The following is a 23,188-nucleotide window of genomic DNA, read 5'->3' as shown; positions in this document are numbered from 1 at the left end:
TGGTTTGTTTCGATCTGATCCTCAGAAACTGTAGACACAGTGGTCAGAGACAGCAGTCATGTGTGCGTGAGTTTTGTCTGAGTGATAGTGTGAATGTGTGTGTCTGCTCTTGTTTCCTGACAAAAGCTATGGCTGAAAATTTAGTTGTCAGAGTGTGTTTGTCTCTTCTATGTGGCTCCCTGCAGCTCAGGAATAATCTTCAGGGTGATTTGCTACCTATCCTCATTATTACTGATTCTCAAAATGATTGAACAACTTATCCATTGCACGGATTGATCATCATGGTCTCACTTCATCCACATGCTGTCCACATGTGGCTCGTGAATAGCTGGCCACAAAATTGAATTTCCACAACGGGCCAAAACTGCAGGCGATTTCTGATGGTATTTTTAACGTGCAGGCCCTGTCCATTGGATCTAGTCTCACCTTTCTGCCCTCAGGCGGGTGTGTTTGTGTGTGGCGTAATGCTGCAGATTTTCATGGTTTATCAATGTACCAAGGACTGCTATGGTCCTCAGCAGACCAGAGGCCACAAGAGATGGATTTTGAGAATTGCGACTGTCTCACTGCAAGTACATTGTACAGTGTGGCATTCTATATACATTTCATTTGTTCTAGTACATTTTTACACTTCAAAAGTAGTTTATATGTTGAAAGTATGGACAAGAAGAAGAAGAAGATTGTAAGTCACTGGCACTCATATTTCTTGAAAGAAAAATCACACAATACCTGTAAAATAATAGATATAACACAGTTGGTAATAACCCACTGGCAGTCACCTACAGTGTTGGTTTACACAATTCTTCCACACCTTTTACACTTCTTTCAAGAGGCCTACTTGTTTCTGAGATTCTGAAATCAGTGAAGGTATTTTAAAACTGTCTTGAAACTCCAGGGAAATGTGTATTTTTGTCATAAATGTGTTTTGTTTTATTAATTCATTTCATTTGTGTGTCTGCTCAGCATTTCCAAAAAATAGTTTCGTTTTATTGAAATAAAGTAACATCATTGGTCTTAATGAAACACAATACCATTTGGCTTGCTTTCTCCATCTAAAAACAATTCATTACAAAAGATGTTCATGTTACTACTGTGAAACCTCTATATAACGTTTTTCAAGGGACCACAAATTCTGAACACTGTATAGAGGAAAACACTATAAAGAGGAAGGCTTCCAAATAATAATTATAGGGCATTACTGAAGATCAGGATACCACTAATCAGCTTTGACAAATGGTGCCATAGATGACATTTTAAATTTTCACAACATATGATATTCATTGCAAATGATCAATGTATCAACTGATTAGTTTTTTTAATTAAAACATGGGGCTCGGTAGGTGGATGGGTGAAAGTAAATGGATCAGTTTGTACAGTGAAAAGTTATAACAGATTCTTAAGATTGACATTCTCCAAAGCTGACAGGTGGTATCCCATTCTTCAGTTGACCCAATTATAGAATATGAGCCAAATTTTGTTTATGATATACTGAACATATTACATAAAAACACAGTAAATGGCACAGATTAAAAAAGAATTAGTTACAAAAAAATTACTTCAATAATTAAATTATCAAATGGAACTTAAATCTGCACAAAACTCTAGGAACCTAAGCAATCTGAAAATAACATACCTATGATTTTTTAAAATATTCAAGCAGGCTTGCTTGTTTTCTGTTTCTCCTAGACTCTATGGCAATCATTTCTTGCTCCAAATGAGCAAGTTGAACTACTGTTCTGTCCTCAAGTCTATGGGCCATCATGTATCTCCTGAATGTTTCAAAGGCTTCAGCTGCCTTAGTGTATGAGGGCACAGGGTCATCTTCCTTGTCACTGTCACTTTCACTACCACAATTACTCTCCAAGCTTCTCTCTGCAGTCAGCTCCTCAATACTTTGTACTCCTGTGGTTGCCACGTTGTCATCCACAGCCACAAAGTCCTCAAAAGTATCAGAATCACTGCCTATTAATTGGTGAAACTTTTGCAAATCACTTGCAACTTCTTCCACAGGAGCTACCATCTCATTCTCACAGAATCCCGCTTTTGTGAAACAGTTTTTAATAGTTTCAGCACTTACTTCCCTCCACGAGTACATAATTAAATTTATTGCCTGTAAAATGTTCAGTTTCAGTTGTGAGCATTGCTGGCTTCCCGGCTTTCTTTGGTCCATCAAATTCAAGGCCTTTTTTACAAGAGCTGTCCTATATTTAACCTTAAGGGCGTGTATTATGCCCAAGTCCAAAGGTTGCAGACGACTGGTGCAGTTGGGTGGCAGGAAATTACTTTAACATTTCTCAGAAAGGGTACGTCTGGTGGATGTGCTGCACATCTATCCACAAACAGCACTTTTCTTGCAGCACTCCCCATTTTGGCGTCAAATTCTCTTAGAAATCGTAAAAATATTTCACTCGTCATCCATGCCTTGGCATTGTTTGTATATTTGCACGGAAATGTTTTTGAAGCACCTCGGATTTTTTGGCTTTCCGATAACCAAAGATTTCAGTTTTTCACTGACATCAGCGTTTGTACACAACAAAACGGTAAGACGTTCCTTGCTCTTCTTACCGCCATGGCAATTTTCCCCACGAAAAGTAAATGTCTTATCCGGCATTAAATTTAAAAACATGCCGGTTTTGTCAGCATTATAAATGTCACGCAGTTTGTAGCCCTGTATCAGATTAGGGAAAGTCTGCATCCACTGAGCTACAGTTGGTTCGTCCACACTTTTACTTTCTCCACATTCCGATTTGTACACAACACCATGACGATGTCAAAATTTATCAATCCATCCATTGGACGCCTTAAAATTGTCCATTCCTAACTGCAGTGATATTTGAAGCGCCTTCTCCTTCAAAATAGTTCCGTTTATAGGAATGTTTGCAGCACATGGTTGCTGAAACCAAGTTAATAAAACTTTCTCCATTTCGTCGTAAGTAGATTGTTTCAAACGCATATGTTTCGAATTTCCACAATTCTCAAGCCCTTCCATTATCGACGATCTGTTTTTCATAATAGTGTTGAAGGGGCTAGTCCCAATTGCTTCGCTAGCTCCACGCGACTCACGCCAGGAGATGCCTCCACTTTTTTAATAATAGAAACCTTCTCTTCCAGAGAAATATTCTTCCGCTTTTCACTGATGTCCACTGATGAAAGCTTTAAAAAAACGTTATATCGAAGGCACACACTTACTAGGCACACGAACTGTTTTCTGCTCAGCTCACACAACACGCTACTAAGTACTAATACAAAGCATCAACTGAAATGGCGCCAAAAAGATCGCAAGCAGAATGTGCGTCACATGTGACGTGATCGGGTTTTGCCGCTGACATGTGAAATACGCTGAGTGCAGGCTTTCCAAGCCGGTGCAAACTGTGAAACCACAGAACGGAAAACAATGCGTCTACATTCAGTCACTTAAACGTTATAAAGAGGTAAATAATTGACCAGGGTTCCAAAAATATGAGCGTTATATGGAGGAAACTGTAATATAGAGGAAACGCAGTAAAGAGGAAAATTTAACATTGTTTATATTGGCTTTTGGTCGGGACCGAAAAAAACGGACGTAACATAGAGGAAAACATTATATGGAGGAACGTTATAAAGAGGTTTCACTGTACTTAAGATTTTGCTCATGTCAGGAAATGCCATCTGCTTGGAAGTTGTTTTTTTTTTTTTTTTTTTTCTTTTTTTTTTTTCACTATTGTATCTTATACTGTAGCTGCAAAGACAGATTGTCAACTTACAACCTAACTTACCCATGAGATCTCAAAATTTGTTGGGGAACAATGCTAAAATTTGTCTGGAAATGAGGGAAATATCAGAGAATTCCACTTGGGGGGGGGGGGGGGGGGGGGAGAGAACCTTTGGCAATCCTGATACTAATACTTGTACAAGCAATTAAATAATAGTTCAGATGAGTCTGTTTTGAATAAATGTTTCTTCTTGGAAAGTAAGGAGGTTAAATGTGAAAGCTCATGTGTTAGGTTTTGTCAGTCCTAAATTATTGACAAGGTATTGAAGACTGAAATCCATATGAAAAAATGAACAGAAAATATTCCAACAGGGTGGTAATTAGTTAACAAGTAAGAATCAGTGACAAATAATAAGTATTGATAGTGAGTGGATCGATGACAAGCTGTCGGTGATCCACAGAAAGGAAAATCGGAAATTGTTTTGTAGGAAGTTCTGGAGATAATTCACACAGTAACGGGAATATGCATTCACTATGTTGTTGATTGTAAGAATAATTCTTAATATTACCATTCCAGATAGAAGACCTGAGCCAGCAGGCACAAATGGCAGCAGCAGAGAAATTCAAAACAGCTGAAGTGTCTACTGCTGCAGAAGCAAGCACAAATGCAAAAGTAAGTGCAGTACCTTTAATAATAATTTGAAAAACATATAATGTACACAGTATGTCATCATTATTTGCTATGGAAGTTCACACCCAATAGTTAACTTCTTAGTTTTTTAGAGAAAACATGAGTCCTTAACTATTACTCATCTTCTTAACGTGTTATTGTTTTGCAAATTCTACAAAATAGATCACAGTGTGAACAGAAAGAAAGTTAGTCTACCATGAAAATACATGTGGAATGGGACAGAATTTCATCTGGAAGTGCATCTCAGGGTTAAGAACTTACGGAGTAAACTAATCTGTGGGCTATTCCCAGATGTGTGTGTCAGGAGTTTTTAATCAGAACAAAATTAGTGTGGTTGGGGGGGGGGGGGGGGTAAAAAGGGGTAAGAATATGCCCTGGGCTGTAAAGATTGATTCCAGTTTATTTATTACAATAGTGTTTTAAAGATTGGAAATCTGTTACGTTGATTGGACAATTTGAAATTATTGATGTTATTTCACTCATCTAAAGAGCTATAACTTATTTCTGCATAAATTTGACTGACAGAAGTGACCTTTCAGCTCCCTATTATGTAACAGCTTGTTTCTGTGTATAGTGAAGTGGCATTGAAATGTGCTGCTTGAACAGAGGGCCACATAAAATTCTTTAGAGTTGGGATATGAAGTGTTATTTATCATATGCTTAATATTAGTATTATTACCCCTTTCAGTGCTGTGGGCGTGGTTGTCTCTCCTGCTACAGTCTCTCAGGTGCTGTGAACATTTATACGCATGCCGCTTGGGTTTATATGCATTCAACTCCCAGTGCGTTGATGTGGATTTTCTCATTTTGAGGGTGCTGAAGGAGGGATCTGTTTTACGTGCTTGGGGGGGGGGGGATATTCAATAGCCTAGATCGCATAAAATGTTCCTTTATTTAAAACAACCAGTTTCAACAGACTTCACTGTCACCTTCAGGTCTTAAAAATCTTTGTGTTGTGAAGCATGTTCGTTTTACGTTGATTCTCATGCTATGTTGTCATGTTCATAAAAGTCAGCAAATTATGAAAGGTTTGTCATAACTAAAATATTTAAAAACATAAAGTACCGTGTGCAAAAGGCCATGGGCACAGATGCTCATCACATCACAAAAACACAGTCCACAGTAGCACATCTGTTTAAATAAGCTGGACATATTCAAGAAAAAGTTGTAAGAATGCTTTCTTAGGCAGCTATGGGGCAGCTCAGTGTGCTAAGTAAGTAGAATGACCAAAGTAGGCAGTTGTGCCAGAATTTCATAAATAAAAATGAACTGCATCTTTGGTTTGCGACAATATGTAAGTAACATCGAGATGCGGAGCCTGACAAGGAAATTAGATCCAAATAGAAACAGTTTTAGCCACAATTTCACTTTTTGTGTGTTGTATTTTTCTAGTCTAATGCAGAAATTGAAATAATTCCTTAATAAATTACTAGCCTTCAGATCCATATAATGTTTTCAAATAATACTCCAATTTTTTATGTAATTTGAATTGTGCTTATAGTGCTTTTGACGTGCTACGTGGTCGTGGGCTAAGCAGTCAACAAACTGTACTCAGATTAAAATTACTTCCATCACATTTTCAGCAAGTTGAGTGGTAGGGGCCAGCCACCGGCCAGTCGTAGTTTGTTCTCTTTCACCACATGCTCACTGTGTTGCCTGAAATCTCTTTGACTGGTACAGAATTGTTCTCAATGATAAGTCCCACTTTGAATTGAGCCCCGATGTCCAGCAAAGACATGTCTGGAGATGCCCCGGTCAGCAGTGGGGTACCAACCTTACTGTTGCACTCATACGGCCATTTCTTTTCATAGCAGGACCACTTACAACACAGTGGTATGTTGATGATATTTTAAGCCTTATTTTGTTGCCCTTCATGGCTTACATTTCAGCAAGATAATACCAGCCTACACGTAGCAAGAGTTTCTACTGATTGTGATCATGGTTGCAAACTCTATGTTGACCAGAAAGGATGCCAGATCTCTCCCCAATTGAGAATGTTTGTAGCTTTATTGGTATGGCTCTCCAGTCACCTTGGGATTTCGACAATCTAACATGGCAGTTGGACAATTTGGCACGATATCCCTCATGAGGACATCCAACAAATCTATCAATCAGTGCCAAGCCAAACAACTGCTTGCTTAAGGGTCAGATGTGGACCAGTGGTCAGTGGCGAAGCTCTTTCTCTTGAATAAATCATCCAACTTTTTCTGAAATGGTAATCATTTGTTTGTAAGTTTTCCATCTCTTTTTTGTGCCTCCTTCATGGTGTGTCTTTTTTTTTAAATGTAGAATGAAGTAGTTACTAGGAATATGATTATGAAAATTGGTGAATAACTTTTTAGGACTGTTATATAGGCTAATTTTTGTTTTGTATTTTTCAGATTGTTGCACCAATTCAAGAAGAGAGTGAGGAGGAAGAAATTGATGACTCAGGTGTTGAAGAGAAAGATGTTGAACTTGTTATGTCTCAAGCAAATGTCAGCAGAGGAAAAGCCATAAAAGCATTGAAAAATAATCGCAATGATATTGTCAATGCCATTATGGTGAGTATCTTATTTATGTAATATGTGTGATGATATATCACTGGAATAGCTATTGGATAAGTTCATATGTTCAGATTTAAAGAACATAGACAAAGTTTGGTAATAAAACTAACAAATATTCTTTTGAAAATTATTATTTGGTATTCTTCATTGTTGCAGGAACTGACAATGTGATTATCAGTGTTCCTTGATTCTGTGGCGTGTGTAATTTGGATGCACAGCAGCCTTTTATCATCAGGGTGTGTGGAGTCAATGATGTCATTGTGTACGTGATCATATCTGTTTAAGAAGACACTTCTGTTGACTTTTACTCATTAACTTCTATGCTGAGTGGAACACACCATGTGTTTTAAATCAATTTTGGGGAGCCCTTATTCAGTGAGCATTGATTTTGAAGGAAAAATATACAAATACTTTGGATCCATGATACCTCTTAGTTCTAATCATAATTTGGTCTTTAAATACTTAATGGTTGTGAACCACATTACATGCATTAAACTATGCACACCCACCCCCATGTGTTCTTTGCTCATTTCTGATTCTGCTTATTTTATCTGTGTTTATGTTTTCGTTCCATGTTGCAAGATATCTTACGTCAGAAAAACAAACAGTTATTCTATTTGAGTACAATGTGTTCCACAGTTCTGTCAGGTGTACTGTAATAGAAAGCCATCTATAAATGTTTGTGTAGGTAAACAAAGTGAATCTTTGTACATTGTGAATCAGCTCTTGCCCTCGAAAGCTAGGTGTGTGTGTGTGTGTGTGTGTGTGTGTGTGTGTGTGTGTGTTTGGTTTTCAGTACTTATGATTTGAAGCCAGAAATTGGCTACATTGTTGTTTTTTCCTCTGTGCCACTTTGTATGTTTTATGAAATAAAAACTGTTAATATTTACATGATTTCTCAGAGTGCGTCGTTACTTTGACCTCATTTTGACTGCTGTGTTGTGGATGAAATTTATAAATATGTGCTTTGTGAAGTAAGAAGTAATATTTTGTTATAAAAGTTCTTGCATCTGGATGTTGCTGTTATCTTTCAATTTCTAACAGAGATGGAGCTCCCAATATAGGACATGAAAAAACAACATAATCTGCAGTGCTTATAATATTTAATTTGCAAAATATTTGAGCATTCTTTCTTTACACGCAGATAATTAAGAACTGTTTAATATTTCAAGTGTTCAATACGCGACGATAATCCATTTTGGGGTGTATTTGACACAGTGTCTTCTGATAGCTTATCTCCATGTAGATTACTTTTAGGTCTCTGTAATTTGGACATCCAGCATTGTTACTTACGCGATTTTGACAGAGTAGTGACAAAATATGGAATTACAAGACTGCATTGGGGGGGCGGGGGGGGGGGGGGGTGGTTATAATGAACAAGTCACCATTTCCAGAGATAATCACAGCAAACTCTTGAATTTTATGTATGTATGTACATGGGTTTATTTAGATGGTCTTCCGCTAATCCTGGGGTAGACATGTATATAGTCCATCATAATTAGAGCAATCTTGGTAGTTCATAAAAAGCGTATCAGTCACATTGACATGTTCCAGGTTCAGTTCCCAATCTATTATACAGGTTTATTATATGGAACATGGTGTGAATTTTATATCTAATAGTTCTTAGTACAAGTGAAAATGGTAAGATGCATTGCAATTGTGATTCTATTTTCAGTGGTAGGTCTCCCTGTTTGGGGGCTGTTCTCAACTCGGACTAAGGCAAAATGCCATGTCTTCTAAATCGGACACACAATGAGATTCACTGTGGGTACCAAACAGAGCTTTTTATTTTTAATCAGAAGGAAAAAACCACACACACACACAAAATGTATCTGTAGTGATGAGAATTCTCTTGTCCAGTATGCTGAAGACCTCACAAAGGTCTTCACAAACAGGCATCACCCCCAAACCTGGTCCGTAAACAGATTTCCTGTGCCGTATCATTACACTATCCCAATCCTCTCAACACTCCCAAGAATCAGCTACAAAGGACTCTGACCTGGATCAACTGAATAACATCCTTTGCCAGTGCTCTGATTATCTCTCAATCTGCCCTGAAATCATGGCCATTCTGCCCAAGATCCATCCCCCCACGTCCTCAAAGTGATGTTCAGTCACCCACCCAACCTACAGAGCATCCTAGTCTGCCCTATGCCATTCCCACTTCCAACCCTATGCAACAGAAATCATATGCCTGTGGCAGAGCAAGGTGCAAAACCTGCCCAATCCACTCACCCAACACCACCTACTCCAGTCCCAACACAGGCTTATTCTACCCCATCAGAGGAAAAAAGTCATGTCATATGAATTCTGCTGCAAACACTGCACAGCTTTTTATGTTTGCACGACTACCAACCAGATGTCCACAAGGATGAATGGCTGCTGCCAAACTGTTGTGAAAAACAGATGACAATCCAGTGGCACAACATGCAGCTGAGCACAACATGCTAAATTTCAGTGGGTGTTCTTTGAGTTATGAAGATTGGAGTTATTCTTAAAACACATTCTCCCGTCCTGTAATCATCCTGGCCTTAATGCCAGGTACCCCATCTACACACACCATCAAGCCAAGTCCCCCCCCCCCTCCTTCCTCTTTCCTGTCACTCCCACTCAACTCACGTTGCTTCAGCATATGCTGCTTTCCAGTGGCTGCTACTGCTACAATTGTGCCAGCACGTGTACCACCCCCACCCCCTGGCATGTTTTCCTAGCTGGCAAACCAGCCACCTCCCTCAGAGCTGCTAACCCCCCCCCCCCCCCCCGCCCCTCCTTAAAAATTGGGAATCGCAGGAAATTTCTGCAGAACTGCACATAAAAACTGCTAAATTACAAACCACATCCATAATTGCACAAATTGTGATGGATATTTTTATAATTAAAGGTTAAAGTTATGTCACCCTACTACCATATAATACCAAGAAATAAAAATTAGTCACAAAATATTCTAAACTTTCAATTATTGATAAGTAGTGTAATAAAATAATTGATTTATGGACCCACTAGTTTTTTTGCCATGCTCCTTACCAATGAGTTTTGATAGAGACAGATAGGATGTAGTTATGACACATGCTAGTGATAATTTCATTTTAGTTGATTCTGTCATAAAGGTCTCTTTCCATATGAGTATTTAACTGATCAAATAAAGTTGCCATACTAGAAACATAACTACCTACCTCAAAGAGAACATTTCAGAAGTCTACTTACTGGTGATACTGTTACCAGACACAGTATAAACATATTTGTGATGCATGGAGAGTTTTTTTAGTGTAAGACTTCTGGAAATTACTAAAATATATACTTGCAATCTTGTTATTTTATTGACTGATGTATTTGAAAACTTCAGGTTTTCTCTTGAGACTTATAAATTAGACCCTGGCCATTGTGTACTATCATCTTGGTGTGTTAAAATATGCTCATGTAAGTTTATGGAGTTGATCACTGATGTTATTCACTCACAGCTTGCTGAAAGAGGTCTCCTTTCCAAGGAGATAGGCTTCATTACATAGATTGATGAAATAACTTGTATGCTTTGACAGTGTTGCAGTACTCAGCTGGTGGATACTTTAAATTGTTAAATGCTGATCACATACATGAATTTAATGTAATGGATATTCAAATGAAGCAGATGCTGACTTGAAATAGTGAGAGAAATGTCATTATTTGCATTGAGATTTACTATTTGGGTCCTGAAAAAATATCATCTTCTAAGTGTAATAACAAAGCACAACCTTGATTTGTGTTTTCTGTATGATAATAACTTACAACACATTATTTGCACAGAAACCTGAAGCAATGTTTGACTTCTAGTGATAAGTTATGAAAAGTTCACAGAACTCATTTTTTTTTCTGAAAAAAATTTATGAAGCTATATACTGAAATCAACACAAAAAAGGCCAAAGGTTGTGAGTGCTACTGGGGAAAAAAATTTAAACTAATGAATAACAGTACTTTTGTTGTAACCATGCAGAATATGATGATCAGATCAGTTAGTAACAGCATGGAATGGTAAATACTTGGCGCAGAAAGTATTGTTCATTAAGCCCACTGTAGAAGGAATGACAATTTTTGACACATCAGACACATTTTTACAAGTGATATATACAGTGATGTTCAATATTATATCATAGCTCTGGATATACGATTCATAAAAAACACAGTACCCTCATATGTAATAAAAGTGACTGAACTGACAAGAAGTCGTTTAACAGAGGGACTGGTCTTTGAGCAAAAATGCATTCATTATAAACAGATTCCCAGCATGTATTGAAAAAGGCTAAAATGTGCACCTTTGAAGGCATTAAATAATAATGACTGTTCTACTTGTTAATTTGCTAATGTACTCAGAACTATTACAAAGTTAGCTATAAAGCCAAATTTTCACAAAGCTGTACATTAAAGGAAAGAAAATGAGCAGAGTTATATGATGAGGAAGAACATTACACAGAAGAAAATGGTGTCATTGTATTACCATGGGGATACTACAGGATAAAAAATTCAGCTAATGTGCCTCATAAATAGGGAGTATGGGAACCTGGAACATGTAATATTTGTAGACTTGTATTTGAGATAAATAAACTAGTAAATTCTCTTAATTTGTACTGTTTTTATTCAAAATAGTAAACCTGTTATCTACATCCATTGTTCACGGTTACCTATAATGTCACTGAAGTGGATTACTATTCTGATAATACGTAAGTATGGATTGTTTTGTATACGTGGTGGTCACCATTTAGAAACCTTGTGTTACAGAAATGAAGTTAGGTACTAATTTAATATAAAATACATAATTATTCAAAGCAAGTTGGTTTTGTTGTTAACCTAGCCAAAAATAAATTCTAAATACTGTTTTACAAACATTTAGTGATTTTAACCACTGTAATATCCCTTGGAAACCATGATGTTACAGATGCACCAGATTTAATATCTTTATATTACAGTAACTGTATTCCATGGATCCCATGGAGATGTGAAAAGAAGTCAGTTATAGTGCAAAGTGTTGAAATAACACAACTTTACTATATTACAGTGCTAATTCTTATTATACACTAACTTGAAGTGTTAAATTGAATAGTTTCTGTGAAGATTTTCCTCAGTGGAGTAGTGAAACAGATCTTAAAAGACTAATCTTAAATTCCACTACATTGTCTACATGACATTTAATGCACTCTTGTATGGTGTTAAGTACATGTGTACCCACGTATCTGACTCTGTCCTGTACTAATGTAAATCCCTTGAAGTTCATGTAGAAGATGTTTCTAGTTCTAGTGTTAGATTCATGCTTTTCATATCTTTTTGAGAAAAGAGATATATTGGTAATGACAAAGGACATTAGTGAATAAATTTTGCCCAAGCAATGGTATACCTTCCCAATGGCCTGACCGTAAAAATTCCCCTCTCGGGATCCTAGCCCTTGATCACAATTACCTTCAAATTTTTGGATTTTGTCAATCCTTGTCCCTCACAAACCTGGTACTACAGAAACAAATCACCATTGAGGTCCCTGAACCACCTGTATTCCCTCTGCAAGATACTGTTACAGTGTGTTAACTGTAAGACGGCAGAGTTGTGAGGGGAGTGCGGGGAGAGGAAGAAGCAAGCATTGGCTGGCATGGGGAGAGGATCCGGGGGGGGGGGGGACAAGGCACGCCTACCAGTTGCAGTGCTGGCACTACAAATTGCATGTCATACTTACACGAAAGCAGACGAAAGGCTTGGAAGTTGTTGGCGACTCCTGAGATGGGCCAGCAACTACTCATTTTGATAATGTTTAGCCCAACTGCACAATAAAAACACGCAGAACAGTACAGCGCAAAACAATAACGAAGCAGACAACAATGGCTACCTTGTACAACAGTCAGCTACGTAATGTTGGCAGCAGTCGAAACTGCGTGCCTACCGAAGCCTCCCGACGTTTACCGACTCAGGACTAGGGAGAGGTCTGCCATCTAAAAGTTTACACACTGTACTGTGCAATTCCAACTCCCTACACACATACCATACATCCGAAATTGAAACCGTTGCCCTCCCCCCACCCCAAACACCTGTAGGAACACTCCAGATACCATCTCCAAAACTCATCCAATTTATCAACATCATCTCCCACCTCAGAGCATCACTACCAATTAACACCTATACTAACCCAAGTGATTCCTCTCATCACTCCCTCATAGCATCCAACTGCTGATATTTTTCTGTCCATAGAAACTTCCTCCCAATATTCCATGAAACCCAGGACCTAAACAAACTCAAAACACTTGTCAACTGCAGACTTACTGAAGTTTTAACCCTGTCCAAGGGCCTCGCCTTCAGGCCGAGACTAAAGTTCAGCTATGCTCTGGGCTCCTCAAACAACTACTCCGCTTCTTCCGATGCCTTAAGTAGAAACACTTCTTTGCTACTGGTCTCTCCAACCAAAGACAGCCTAATCCCGAGACTGAACCTTGCCTCATCCAGTTCATACCACCATCCAGCTGTGAACCCCTGCCTGTCCCATTTAACCACTCCAGAAATTCCTTACCTCCAACTTGGCTTCACCATCCTTCCCCAGGCCTTTTCCCAAGAACAAAAATCCCACAACATAAGAAAGAATAGCCATCCAGAACCTCAACACAGACCCAGATTTAATCATCCTCTCTGCATACAACGGCTCCACCACTGTCATGGTGAATCATGGTGAATTGCAGTAGCTACCTGAAGGAAGGCATCTGCCAATTGTCTAACTATTCACTTAAAAACTCTACCATAGCAATCCCATACCAGAAGTCCGGAATAAGCTCCAATCCCTACTCAAATCCAAAGGCCTATCCCTGAGTCTTTTCTCTGAATCTGTCATCCTCCTCATCACAAAAACCCACCTGCATTCTTCCCAAAATCCATAAACCCAACAACCCTGGACACCTTATTGTAGCTGGTTATTGTGCTCCAAATGAAAGTATCTCTACTCTTGTCTATCAACACCACCAACCAATTGATCACAGTGTAGCATCTGATATTAAAGACATCAACCACTTCCATCACTGACTCTCAACCATCCACATCCTACTATCCCCCTGGATCCCTACTTGTCACTGGTGATGCCACCTCCCTATACACCAGTATCCCCCTTGCCCACGATCTTGCTGCTGTCTGCATCTACACACACACCCCACAAGCCACCATATGGTGCATGACAGAAGTACCTTGTACCATTACTAGTCATCTCCTTTACTGTTCTGATCTCAAATAGAAACAGCAAAAAATGATGTCTATATGTCAATATCAAATTCATGTCGGGTTTCATGTCTATATGTCTCTGTACAAGCCATAATTTCTCTTATCTTTGTGGTCCTTATGCAAAATGTACATTAACAGCAGTAGAATCATTCTGCAGTCAGCTTCAAATACTGATCAGCTAAATTTTCTCAATTGCGTTCCTTGAAACGAACTTTCCCTTCCCTTCAAAGGTTCGCATTCGAGTTCGTGAAGCATCTCCATAATAATTGCATGTTGTTCAAAACTACTGATCACGAATCAATGTCTTACTCCAATCTGAACTGGTGGGGATCCCAAACACTTCGTGATGCACCCTCACAGCTTTACTTCTGCCAGTACCTCGTCTCCTACCTTCAGATCAGCACACACTCTGCTGCAGAGTCACAATTTCATTCTGGAATATCTGCACTGCTCAACGCGGTGCAGCAGCTACTGGCCAATGCTGCGTGCCCAACAGAACAAGCACCGCCTACTACAGCTGCTCTACCACCTTTTCAACAGTTTAGTGAACAAGATGAGGAATGGCTCGAGTGGCTGCACCACTTCAATGCCCATATGCTAGCTCACAATGTCCCAGGTTCTGTGCAACCTCCATATCTATTTTCCACGATATGAAGTGTAGTGTTCAGATTAATTCAAAAACTCTTCCCTAATTTGTCCTCTAGCCAGGGATGGCTAGAGGACAAATGTAAGGATGTAGAGGCTTGTCTCACTAGGGGTAAGATAGATACTGCCTACAGGAAAATTAAAGAGACCTTTGGAGAGAAGAGAACCACTTGTATGAATATCAAGAGCTCAGATGGCAACCCAGTTCTAAGCAAAGAAGGGAAGGCAGAAAGGTGGAAGGAGTATATAGAGGGTTTATACAAGGGCGATGTACTTGAGGGCAGTATTATGGGAATGGAAGAGGATGTAGATGAAGATGAAATGGGAGATAAGATACTGCGTGAAGAGTTTGACAGAGCAATGAAAGACCTGAGTCGAAACAAGGCCCCGGGAGTAGACAACATTCCATTAGAACTACTGATGGCCTTGGGAGAGCCAGTCATGACAAAACTCTACCATCTGGTGAGCAAGATGTATGAGACAGGCGAAATACCCACAGACTTCAAGAAGAATATAATAATTCCAATCCCAAAGAAAGCAGGTGTTGACAGATGTGAAAATTACCGAACTATCAGTTTAATAAGTCACAGCTGCAAAATACTAACACGAATTCTTTACAGACGAATGGAAAAACTGGTAGAAGCGGACCTCGGGGAAGATCAGTTTGGATTCTGTAGAAATGTTGGAACACGTGAGGCAATACTAACCTTACGACTTATCTTAGAAGAAAGATTAAGAAAAGGCAAACCTACGTTTCTAGCATTTGTAGACTTAGAGAAAGCTTTTGACAACGTTAACTGGAATACTCTCTTTCAAATTCTGAAGGTGGCAGGGGTAAAATACAGGGAGCGAAAGGCTATTTACAATTTGTACAGAAACCAGATGGCAGTTATAAGAGTCGAGGGGCATGAAAGGGAAGCAGTGGTTGGGAAAGGAGTGAGACAGGGTTGTAGCCTCTCCCCGATGTTATTCAATCTGTATATTGAGCAAGCAGTAAAGGAAACGAAAGAAAAATTCGGAGTAGGTATTAAAATTCATGGAGAAGAAGTAAAAACTTTGGGGTTCGCCGATGACATTGTAATTCTGTCAGAGACAGCAAAGGACTTGGAAGAGCAGTTGAACGGAATGGACAGTGTCTTGAAAGGAGGATATAAGATGAACATCAACAAAAACAAAATGAGGATAATGGAATGTAGTCAAATTAAGTTGGGTGATGCTGCGGGAATTAGATTAGGAAATGAGACACTTAAAGTAGTAAAGGAGTTTTGCTATTTAGGGAGTAAAATAACTGATGATGGTCGAAGTAGAGAGGATATAAAATGTAGACTGGCAATGGCAAGGAAAGCGTTTCTGAAGAAGAGAAATTTGTTAACATCGAGTATAGATTTAAGTGTCAGGAAGTCGTTTCTGAAAGTATTTGTATGGAGTGTAGCCATGTATGGAAGTGAAACGTGGACGATAACCAGTTTGGACAAGAAGAGAATAGAAGCTTTCGAAATGTGGTGCTACAGAAGAATGCTGAAGATAAGGTGGGTAGATCACGTAACTAATGAGGAGGTATTGAATAGGATTGGGGAGAAGAGAAGTTTGTGGCACAACTTGACTAGAAGAAGGGATCGATTGGTAGGACATGTTTTGAGGCATCAAGGGATCACAAATTTAGCATTGGAGGGCAGCGTGGAGGGTAAAAATCGTAGAGGGAGACCAAGAGATCAATACACTAAGCAGATTCAGAAGGATGTAGGTTACAGTAGGTACTGGGAGATGAAGAAGCTTGCACAGGATAGAGTAACATGGAGAGCTGCATCAAACCAGTCTCAGGACTGAAGACCACAACAACAACAACAATACCACTCTCAGTGAACTTGCTTGTGATGCAGTGGTAGACTCACTATCAAACTGTTATGAACAACAAGTGAATGTGGTAGCATTCTTCAATTGCAAAAAACATTCAGAACAAACTTATTGCGAGTGGATAATAGATTTGCCGGGTATGACGAGGAGATGTAAATTCAAATGTGCTTGTGGTGCTTTATATTGTGATGTTATGTTGTGTGATGTGATTGTGTGCAATGTACCTGATGATGTCAAACCCAGAGAACAGATTTGAAACAGTCCGATCCATCATTTCAGCAGGTAGTGCAAATACTAGATCAGTATGATTCCGATTCCTTGCCGGCTCATACATTTGAGGAGCCAGCTATTTGCTGTATTGAGTCCCTTGCTTGCAGTCACCCCATTCCACACCGGCAGCTTGCACTAACCAAACCGAGTAAACAACACTGCATGCCGCATAAGCAGTTTGCTACACAGGCGAACAGAATAAAATCTTGCCCTAGGTGTTGTAGAACAAACATAAAAATTTGACTCACTGCTAAAAATCTAATCACAAGGTCCATTTCATTAATGCAGTATATTCCAAGTCTGCAACTGGAAAGTTGATTGAAAACCTAAATCTCAATAGCCAGATGGGGATTTGAACCATTGTCCTCCCAAATGTAAGTTCAATGTGTTAACCATTGCACCATCTTACTTGGTGCACTTTGCTTGAAAAAATTTATGGCCTAGCACTTATCACTTATTTATCTAACTAAAGTATCTGGGCAAACTTATTTGGAAATACAGGACCTTTAGTTCCATCTACATTTGATATCTGAAGTACCATTCTTTGACCTTCAGTATGAGCTAGAAACGCTGCTTTTGTAAGAGATTCTAATGCAGTTGTCGAGTAGACTGTGGTATCCTGCCCACTCGTGTCTTGTAGGGCACCTACGTAGCTGTTTTCTCAGATAGCTAAACAACACTCAAGAAAATCCTATTAATGGTACCATAATTGAATTAGCAGTACTTAACTTTGGGTTGCAAGCAAATGGTGACATGCAAATAACCAATGTCATTCACTATATACAATGTCCAGGCAAGTAATGTACCCAAGTTCATAAGTCACTGCTATTGTTAATATCACTGCGGTTCTTCTAGTGCCTCTCTTCTAGTCCATCTTCTAGTGCCAGAGTACCAGTGCACATCTTCAACTGTGCGGCGGCAGCTAGGTGGTGCGTTGCTTTTATTCTCTTCATGTAGATACCACTCCTGCCATGGTGATGTCCTAGTCAGCATGCCATTGGCTGACATCGTGCTGTATCATTCTTGATCTTCGTATTGGTGCATGTCATTATGCCAAAACATAGACAATACTATAAACTTTTAGAATTGTATTAGCATTCTCAAACAAATTCATATCTACACAAGTTGCAATATTTTGTGATTAATCAATGAGTATTACATTATGCATTCTGATACACTCCATTCTTTAGTTAGTTTTAACGATGTGGCGGGAGTTACAATTTTATATGTGCTTTATTGCACTGTTTTTAGGGAGGGTCAAGTCAATGATGACATCATTTATCACAAACTGTATGCATTGTGTTACTGTTGAAAAGTTTGTTTCTCTCTGTCTTCAGATCAATTATTGAGCATTTTAGTGATTCATTTTCATGTGAACAGTCAAATATAGGGTTTTCATTAAATTCAGTAGCGTTTAAAAATAGTTTTCTTCATCCACAGTTCATGTAATATGATAGTTGAACTGTTAAATATAAATCTTATTCTAGTTTAGTTTTTAGCATCCCAAAGAAATTTCTCTTCTGGAGGTCCTGTGGAATTTGGGTATACTGTGAGATTTTTTATATGTGTGAAATTAAATTACTTTGAACCTTTGTCAAATGTCTATCAACCTGAAATACTAAAATCTCATATCTAACATGAAACGATAATTAAATCGACACCCTAGCGGCAAACAGGTTTTGATATACAACATTGGGGACATGTTGAAAATGTGTGCCCCAGCCGGGACTTGAACCCGGGATCTCCTGCTTACATGGCAGACGCTCTATCCATCTGAGCCACCAAGGGCATGGAGGATAGTGTACCTGCAGGGACTTACCCCTTGTTCTAGAGAAGGTGCACAGTCATAAATGGTATCTGTTCTTTCATATATAGTTAAAATATGGCTACCCAGTCATTGACCTTGTGCAAACGCAACTCGTACAGGACTTGGTAGAGTAATCTGCCACAATTAATGAGTGTGATGGGAAAACATCTATTAGGTGCACTACGAATGTAGTGGTGTGGACACGTTGGGAATGTGGGTCTCACAGGGAGACTGCAAGGGATAAGTCCCTGCAGGCGCACTATCCTCTGTGCCCTAGGTGGCTCAGATGGATAGTGTGTCTGCCATGTAAGCAGGAGATCCCAAGTTCGAGTCCTGGTCGGGGCACACATTTTCAACATGTCCCCAATGATGTACATCAACGCCTGTTTGCAGCTAGGGTGTCGATTTAATTATCATTTCACTCTAGAGAAGCTGCACGGTCATCAATGGTATCTGTTCTTTCGGGAACAGGTACTACCTTCATACATATCTAACCATTTATATAGATGTAGCGAGTTTGTTTGTTGTGACCAAAATTGACATCGGGTGCTAGACTTTCCTTTAAATCCAAGTGATGAAAAGTAAGTCTTAATCTTTTATAATTTTAAAAGATATTTCAGAATGGAACCAGCATCTTATTTGACACATGCCTATGAAGCATATTCCACCATACTTTTTCCGATATTATTTTTTCTTATGAATCTGGTTTACCGAATATCAGTTAAGACATGTCATGACTCTTATGAATTAAAACTTCCTCATGCTGATAATTGAAAATAATCATCTTATATTATTCACAGAAACCAAAAATCAGTTTTATGGGAACCAGAATTTTAAAACAGCCATTATTGTCGACTAGATTTTTCAGGGTTCAGCTGATCACCATCTTTCATTCAATAGAATAATTCAATAGAATAATCTGATGTTAAAGATGTCCTCTCTTTCAGAAGCTCAAATGCTAATGAGGCTTTTGTGACACTTGATGTATTATCTGTAGGCTTTTGTCTCAGGATTCTCAGCTAACATCTGTTATACGATTTTTCTGATATTTTGCCAGCACAAATGTCTGGCATTGTCAAAGGTTCACCATACATTGCTAGTGGCAGACTGGAGTCTCTCCAGCTGCTGGCTGAACTGCAGTCTGCCACCAGCAATAGAGGATGAACCTTCAAAAATGCCAGCCTCTTGTGCTGCCAGAATGTCAGAAAAATTGATAAACATAAGTCTTTTAGAATAGTTACTTCAGGACTATGAACATGATCAGTACTTTTATTATTAAGATGATACTGAAGTTCAGAAAATAAGTGCATTTAATTGTATCACCATTTATAATTTTTGTTTCACTTCTTTGCCGGCCGCGGTGGTCTAGCGGTTGTAGGCGCTCAGTCCGGAACCGTGCGACTGCTACGGTCGCAGGTTCGAATCCTGCCTTTTGTCGTTCTCATCCCCAAAATCTGATGTTATCCACAACATGACCATTACATAGCTAAGGCTAATGACCTGTAACATGTGACTTGCAGTTCATTTTCTTATCAACATAAACACTTAAGAATTTATCATATTTTGTTAAGGCCATATGCTGTATTGAATTGCATGTATTGTGTTTTATCCAAATTCAGTGACAGTCCATTTGCGAAGAACAAGTTAGTAATTTTTAAGAAACTGTTGCTTACATTTTCAAGTGCTGAAGTTTTTCATTAGGCTTGATTATAGTAATTGCATTGTCAGCAAAAATAGCTATTTCTGCTGCCTGGATATGGGATAGCTGTAGTTATTACTCCCCATTCTGAAGATCTCCGTAGGGGTCCCACAGTTCTTTAGTGGGTATGTTTGTGGCAAGCATGGGCCATGAGGTATTGCAGCCTCTCCTCTCTTTTGGGCAGTATTCCCTCCCCTTATTGACTCCTTCCCATCCTAGCTCCTTCCCATTGTGCCACCCCCCCCCCCCCCTCTTTTTCCCTCGGTGTTTCCCTTTATGACAACCCGTCTATTTCCTCGGTTCCACCGCTCCTTTTTGGTCTTGCATCTCATGTTTCCACTCTCCTTCTCCCCCCCCCCTTCCCCCCCCCCCCCCCCCCAGCTTGTTCCGGTCTCCGTTGGGGCCTCACCTCTGTTTTTAAATTCTGATTCCTTAGTTTGAGTCATTTGGGAAGAATTCACTCCCTAGGATCTCCAGAGTGAGTTCCTCCTCTCCCCTACTTCACTACTTCCTTCACCACCATAGTCCCATCCCATCCACTAGGTCACCATCACACATAACCAGTCCATGTGGTGAGGCTGTTACGTACCCCTCTGGCTGAGTCCCCTGACAACACAGGGATCACACTTCTGGTACCTGAATGTCAGTACTTTGTGTATATGCAGGAGTGGTTGCTCGTCTTTTATACCTAGGAGTGGTTGCTCGTCTTTTCAGCACATTAAAACTCCCAGCAACAACCACCGTCCCAGGCAGCCCTTGCCGCAGCTTGGAGGTGCCCCTGGTGTGAGGCCCTGATCATAGTGGGTTGTATGAGGGCAGAAGCTCTGCACATGAAGCATGCTAAGCTCCATATTTCTGGCTGCTCTTCCACGACTGTTTCTTCAGACAGGAGTGGTTCTCTCTTTGTTCCTACTTTTGCTTTATTAGCCTTCCCATCTGTAGTCACCACCTGGTTAGAGGGCCAGGCCAACCGGTTTGGGGCAAAACCATTTCCCCATTACTTGGTTTGTCCCAAGATGGATGGGGAGACTCACTGTTACCATACTGCTCTTTTTTGTAGAATATAACAAAGATAAGTTTGGTGAAGTTGACACACAGATTTACAAGTCTTATATCTCACTTTCCATGCACTGTTTCCAATATCTCCATTTTGGTCAGATATCTTTGCAATGTGAGGCAAATCCTATTTTCAGTGACTGTAGCTGCCCTCTTCATATGGGGAGTCCTTGCAGCCCACCACCAAACTGCATAAACTGTTCAGTCCCACATTGTCCATGCTCACCAGATTGTCCAATCTATAAAAAGGAAAGGAAGATTCAGAAATTCAGAACTCTAGGCCATCTATCCTACTCTGAGGCCTGACAGAAACTCGACCATTCCCACTTGGTATCTTTAATGTGTACCTTTGCCTCTGTTGCACTGTTTACACCTCCTCCTCCTCCTCCTCCTCCTCCTCCTCCTCCTCCTCCTTTTCCACCACCTCCACCTCCTTAACTCCATCATGTTCCCGTTTCCTTTTCTCCTCCCTGGTGATCCCCCACCCCCTCCATTTCCTCATGGAACTGTGCCTTCTCTTTGTCTGGAGAAGAAACCATTTTCTCTGGCACCCACCAGAGATGGGAATCCTTCTAGGAACTCCATCCCTGGCGTCTCCAGGACAAGAAGCCTGTTAATTCGAGTCAGATGCAGAACATGATATTGTTGTAACTTGCTCTCTTTCCAAGCACATGTCCTCTTGCCTCTGAAAGAGAAGAAGAAGTAGAATGAGGCTGCCCCTCTAGCAACTGGTGCCTTTTGGACTACCCCCATGACCAGCCACCTAGCAGAGGGAGGGGTTCCACAGTTTCAGTTCTGCACTAACAACAGTCGATTGCTTATGCATTATGCATCCACTGGTCCCCAGAGAACCCAAACTACCATCTCCTTTTTTCTTATACAGACAGGTCCATTCATGTACACCTGCACTGTGTGTTCCACATCCACAGTTGTGTCCTGACATATCACAATATCTGAAAGACTCGGTTCATCCTGAGGCCTTCCACCGCCAATTCTTCTCCATTCTCGGCCTGTTTTGGGGTTCAGCAGGAGTCTATACTGATGGCTCGATGGTTGCTGGTCATGCTGGCTTCGCTTACGTTCGTGAGGTATGTAATGAACTCTACTGCTTGCAGGATGGCTGCAGTGTTTTCACTGTGGAGCTGGTAGCCATACCTCATGTTCTTGGGCATATCCATTCTCGCACCAGTGAGTCCTTCATCTGTTGCAACTCTTTGAGGAGTTTACAAGCTCTTCACCATTGTTACCCTTGCCATCACTTTGTCCTGACTACCCAGGATTTTCTTATTACTCTTGAACAATGTGGATGCTCGTTGGTCTTTGTCTGGACACTGGGTCATGTTGGGATCCTGGGGAATGAACTTGCTGACATGCTGGCCAAATTACCTACCAGCAAGCTGCCTCTTGAGACTGTTATTCCGGAATCAGACCTTTGATCAGTATTATACCACCGAGTTCTAATGTTCTCGAGTATAGAATGGCATACTCTGACTTTGCTGACCAAACTATGGGTGATGGAGGAGGCCACGAATTTGTGAAGCTCCTCCATGCTGGTCTCTCACAAGGACTTCATCATCCTTTGCTGGTTCCACATCAGCCATACTTGGCTGACTCATGGTCATCTCCTCCATTGCGAGGATTTGCACCATTGTCACTGTGGTACCTGTTTGACAGTGGTCCACATACTGCTGGACTGTCTTAACCTAGCCACCCTGTA

The 23,188-nt window shown here is 40.0% G+C and overlaps 1 protein-coding gene and 1 non-coding gene across 6 annotated transcripts in view; one reads left to right on the top strand and one right to left on the bottom strand.

The window, feature by feature from the left end:
- Positions 1 to 7,822, top strand: part of LOC126248756 (nascent polypeptide-associated complex subunit alpha-like) — a 33,601-nt gene extending 25,779 nt beyond the window's left edge. For all 5 annotated transcript variants that reach the window (XM_049950104.1, XM_049950103.1, XM_049950106.1 and 2 more), the window contains 3 exons: positions 4,269 to 4,364; positions 6,764 to 6,925; positions 7,085 to 7,822. In XM_049950104.1, the coding sequence (XP_049806061.1) occupies positions 4,269 to 4,364; positions 6,764 to 6,925; positions 7,085 to 7,099 (273 nt within the window). In that variant the 3' untranslated portion in view covers positions 7,100 to 7,822. The remainder of the gene's footprint in view (positions 1 to 4,268; positions 4,365 to 6,763; positions 6,926 to 7,084) is intronic.
- Positions 7,823 to 18,623: 10,801 nt separating this feature from the next.
- Positions 18,624 to 18,698, bottom strand: Trnat-ugu (transfer RNA threonine (anticodon UGU)). The gene has a single exon. It is a non-coding gene; the product is annotated as a tRNA-Thr (tRNA).
- Between the last annotated feature and the right edge of the window lie 4,490 nt (positions 18,699 to 23,188).

The sequence above is a fragment of the Schistocerca nitens genome, chromosome 3, assembly GCF_023898315.1.
Source record: "Schistocerca nitens isolate TAMUIC-IGC-003100 chromosome 3, iqSchNite1.1, whole genome shotgun sequence".
NCBI lineage: Eukaryota > Metazoa > Arthropoda > Insecta > Orthoptera > Acrididae > Schistocerca > Schistocerca nitens.
This window is presented reverse-complemented; position numbering and strand designations above follow the sequence as displayed.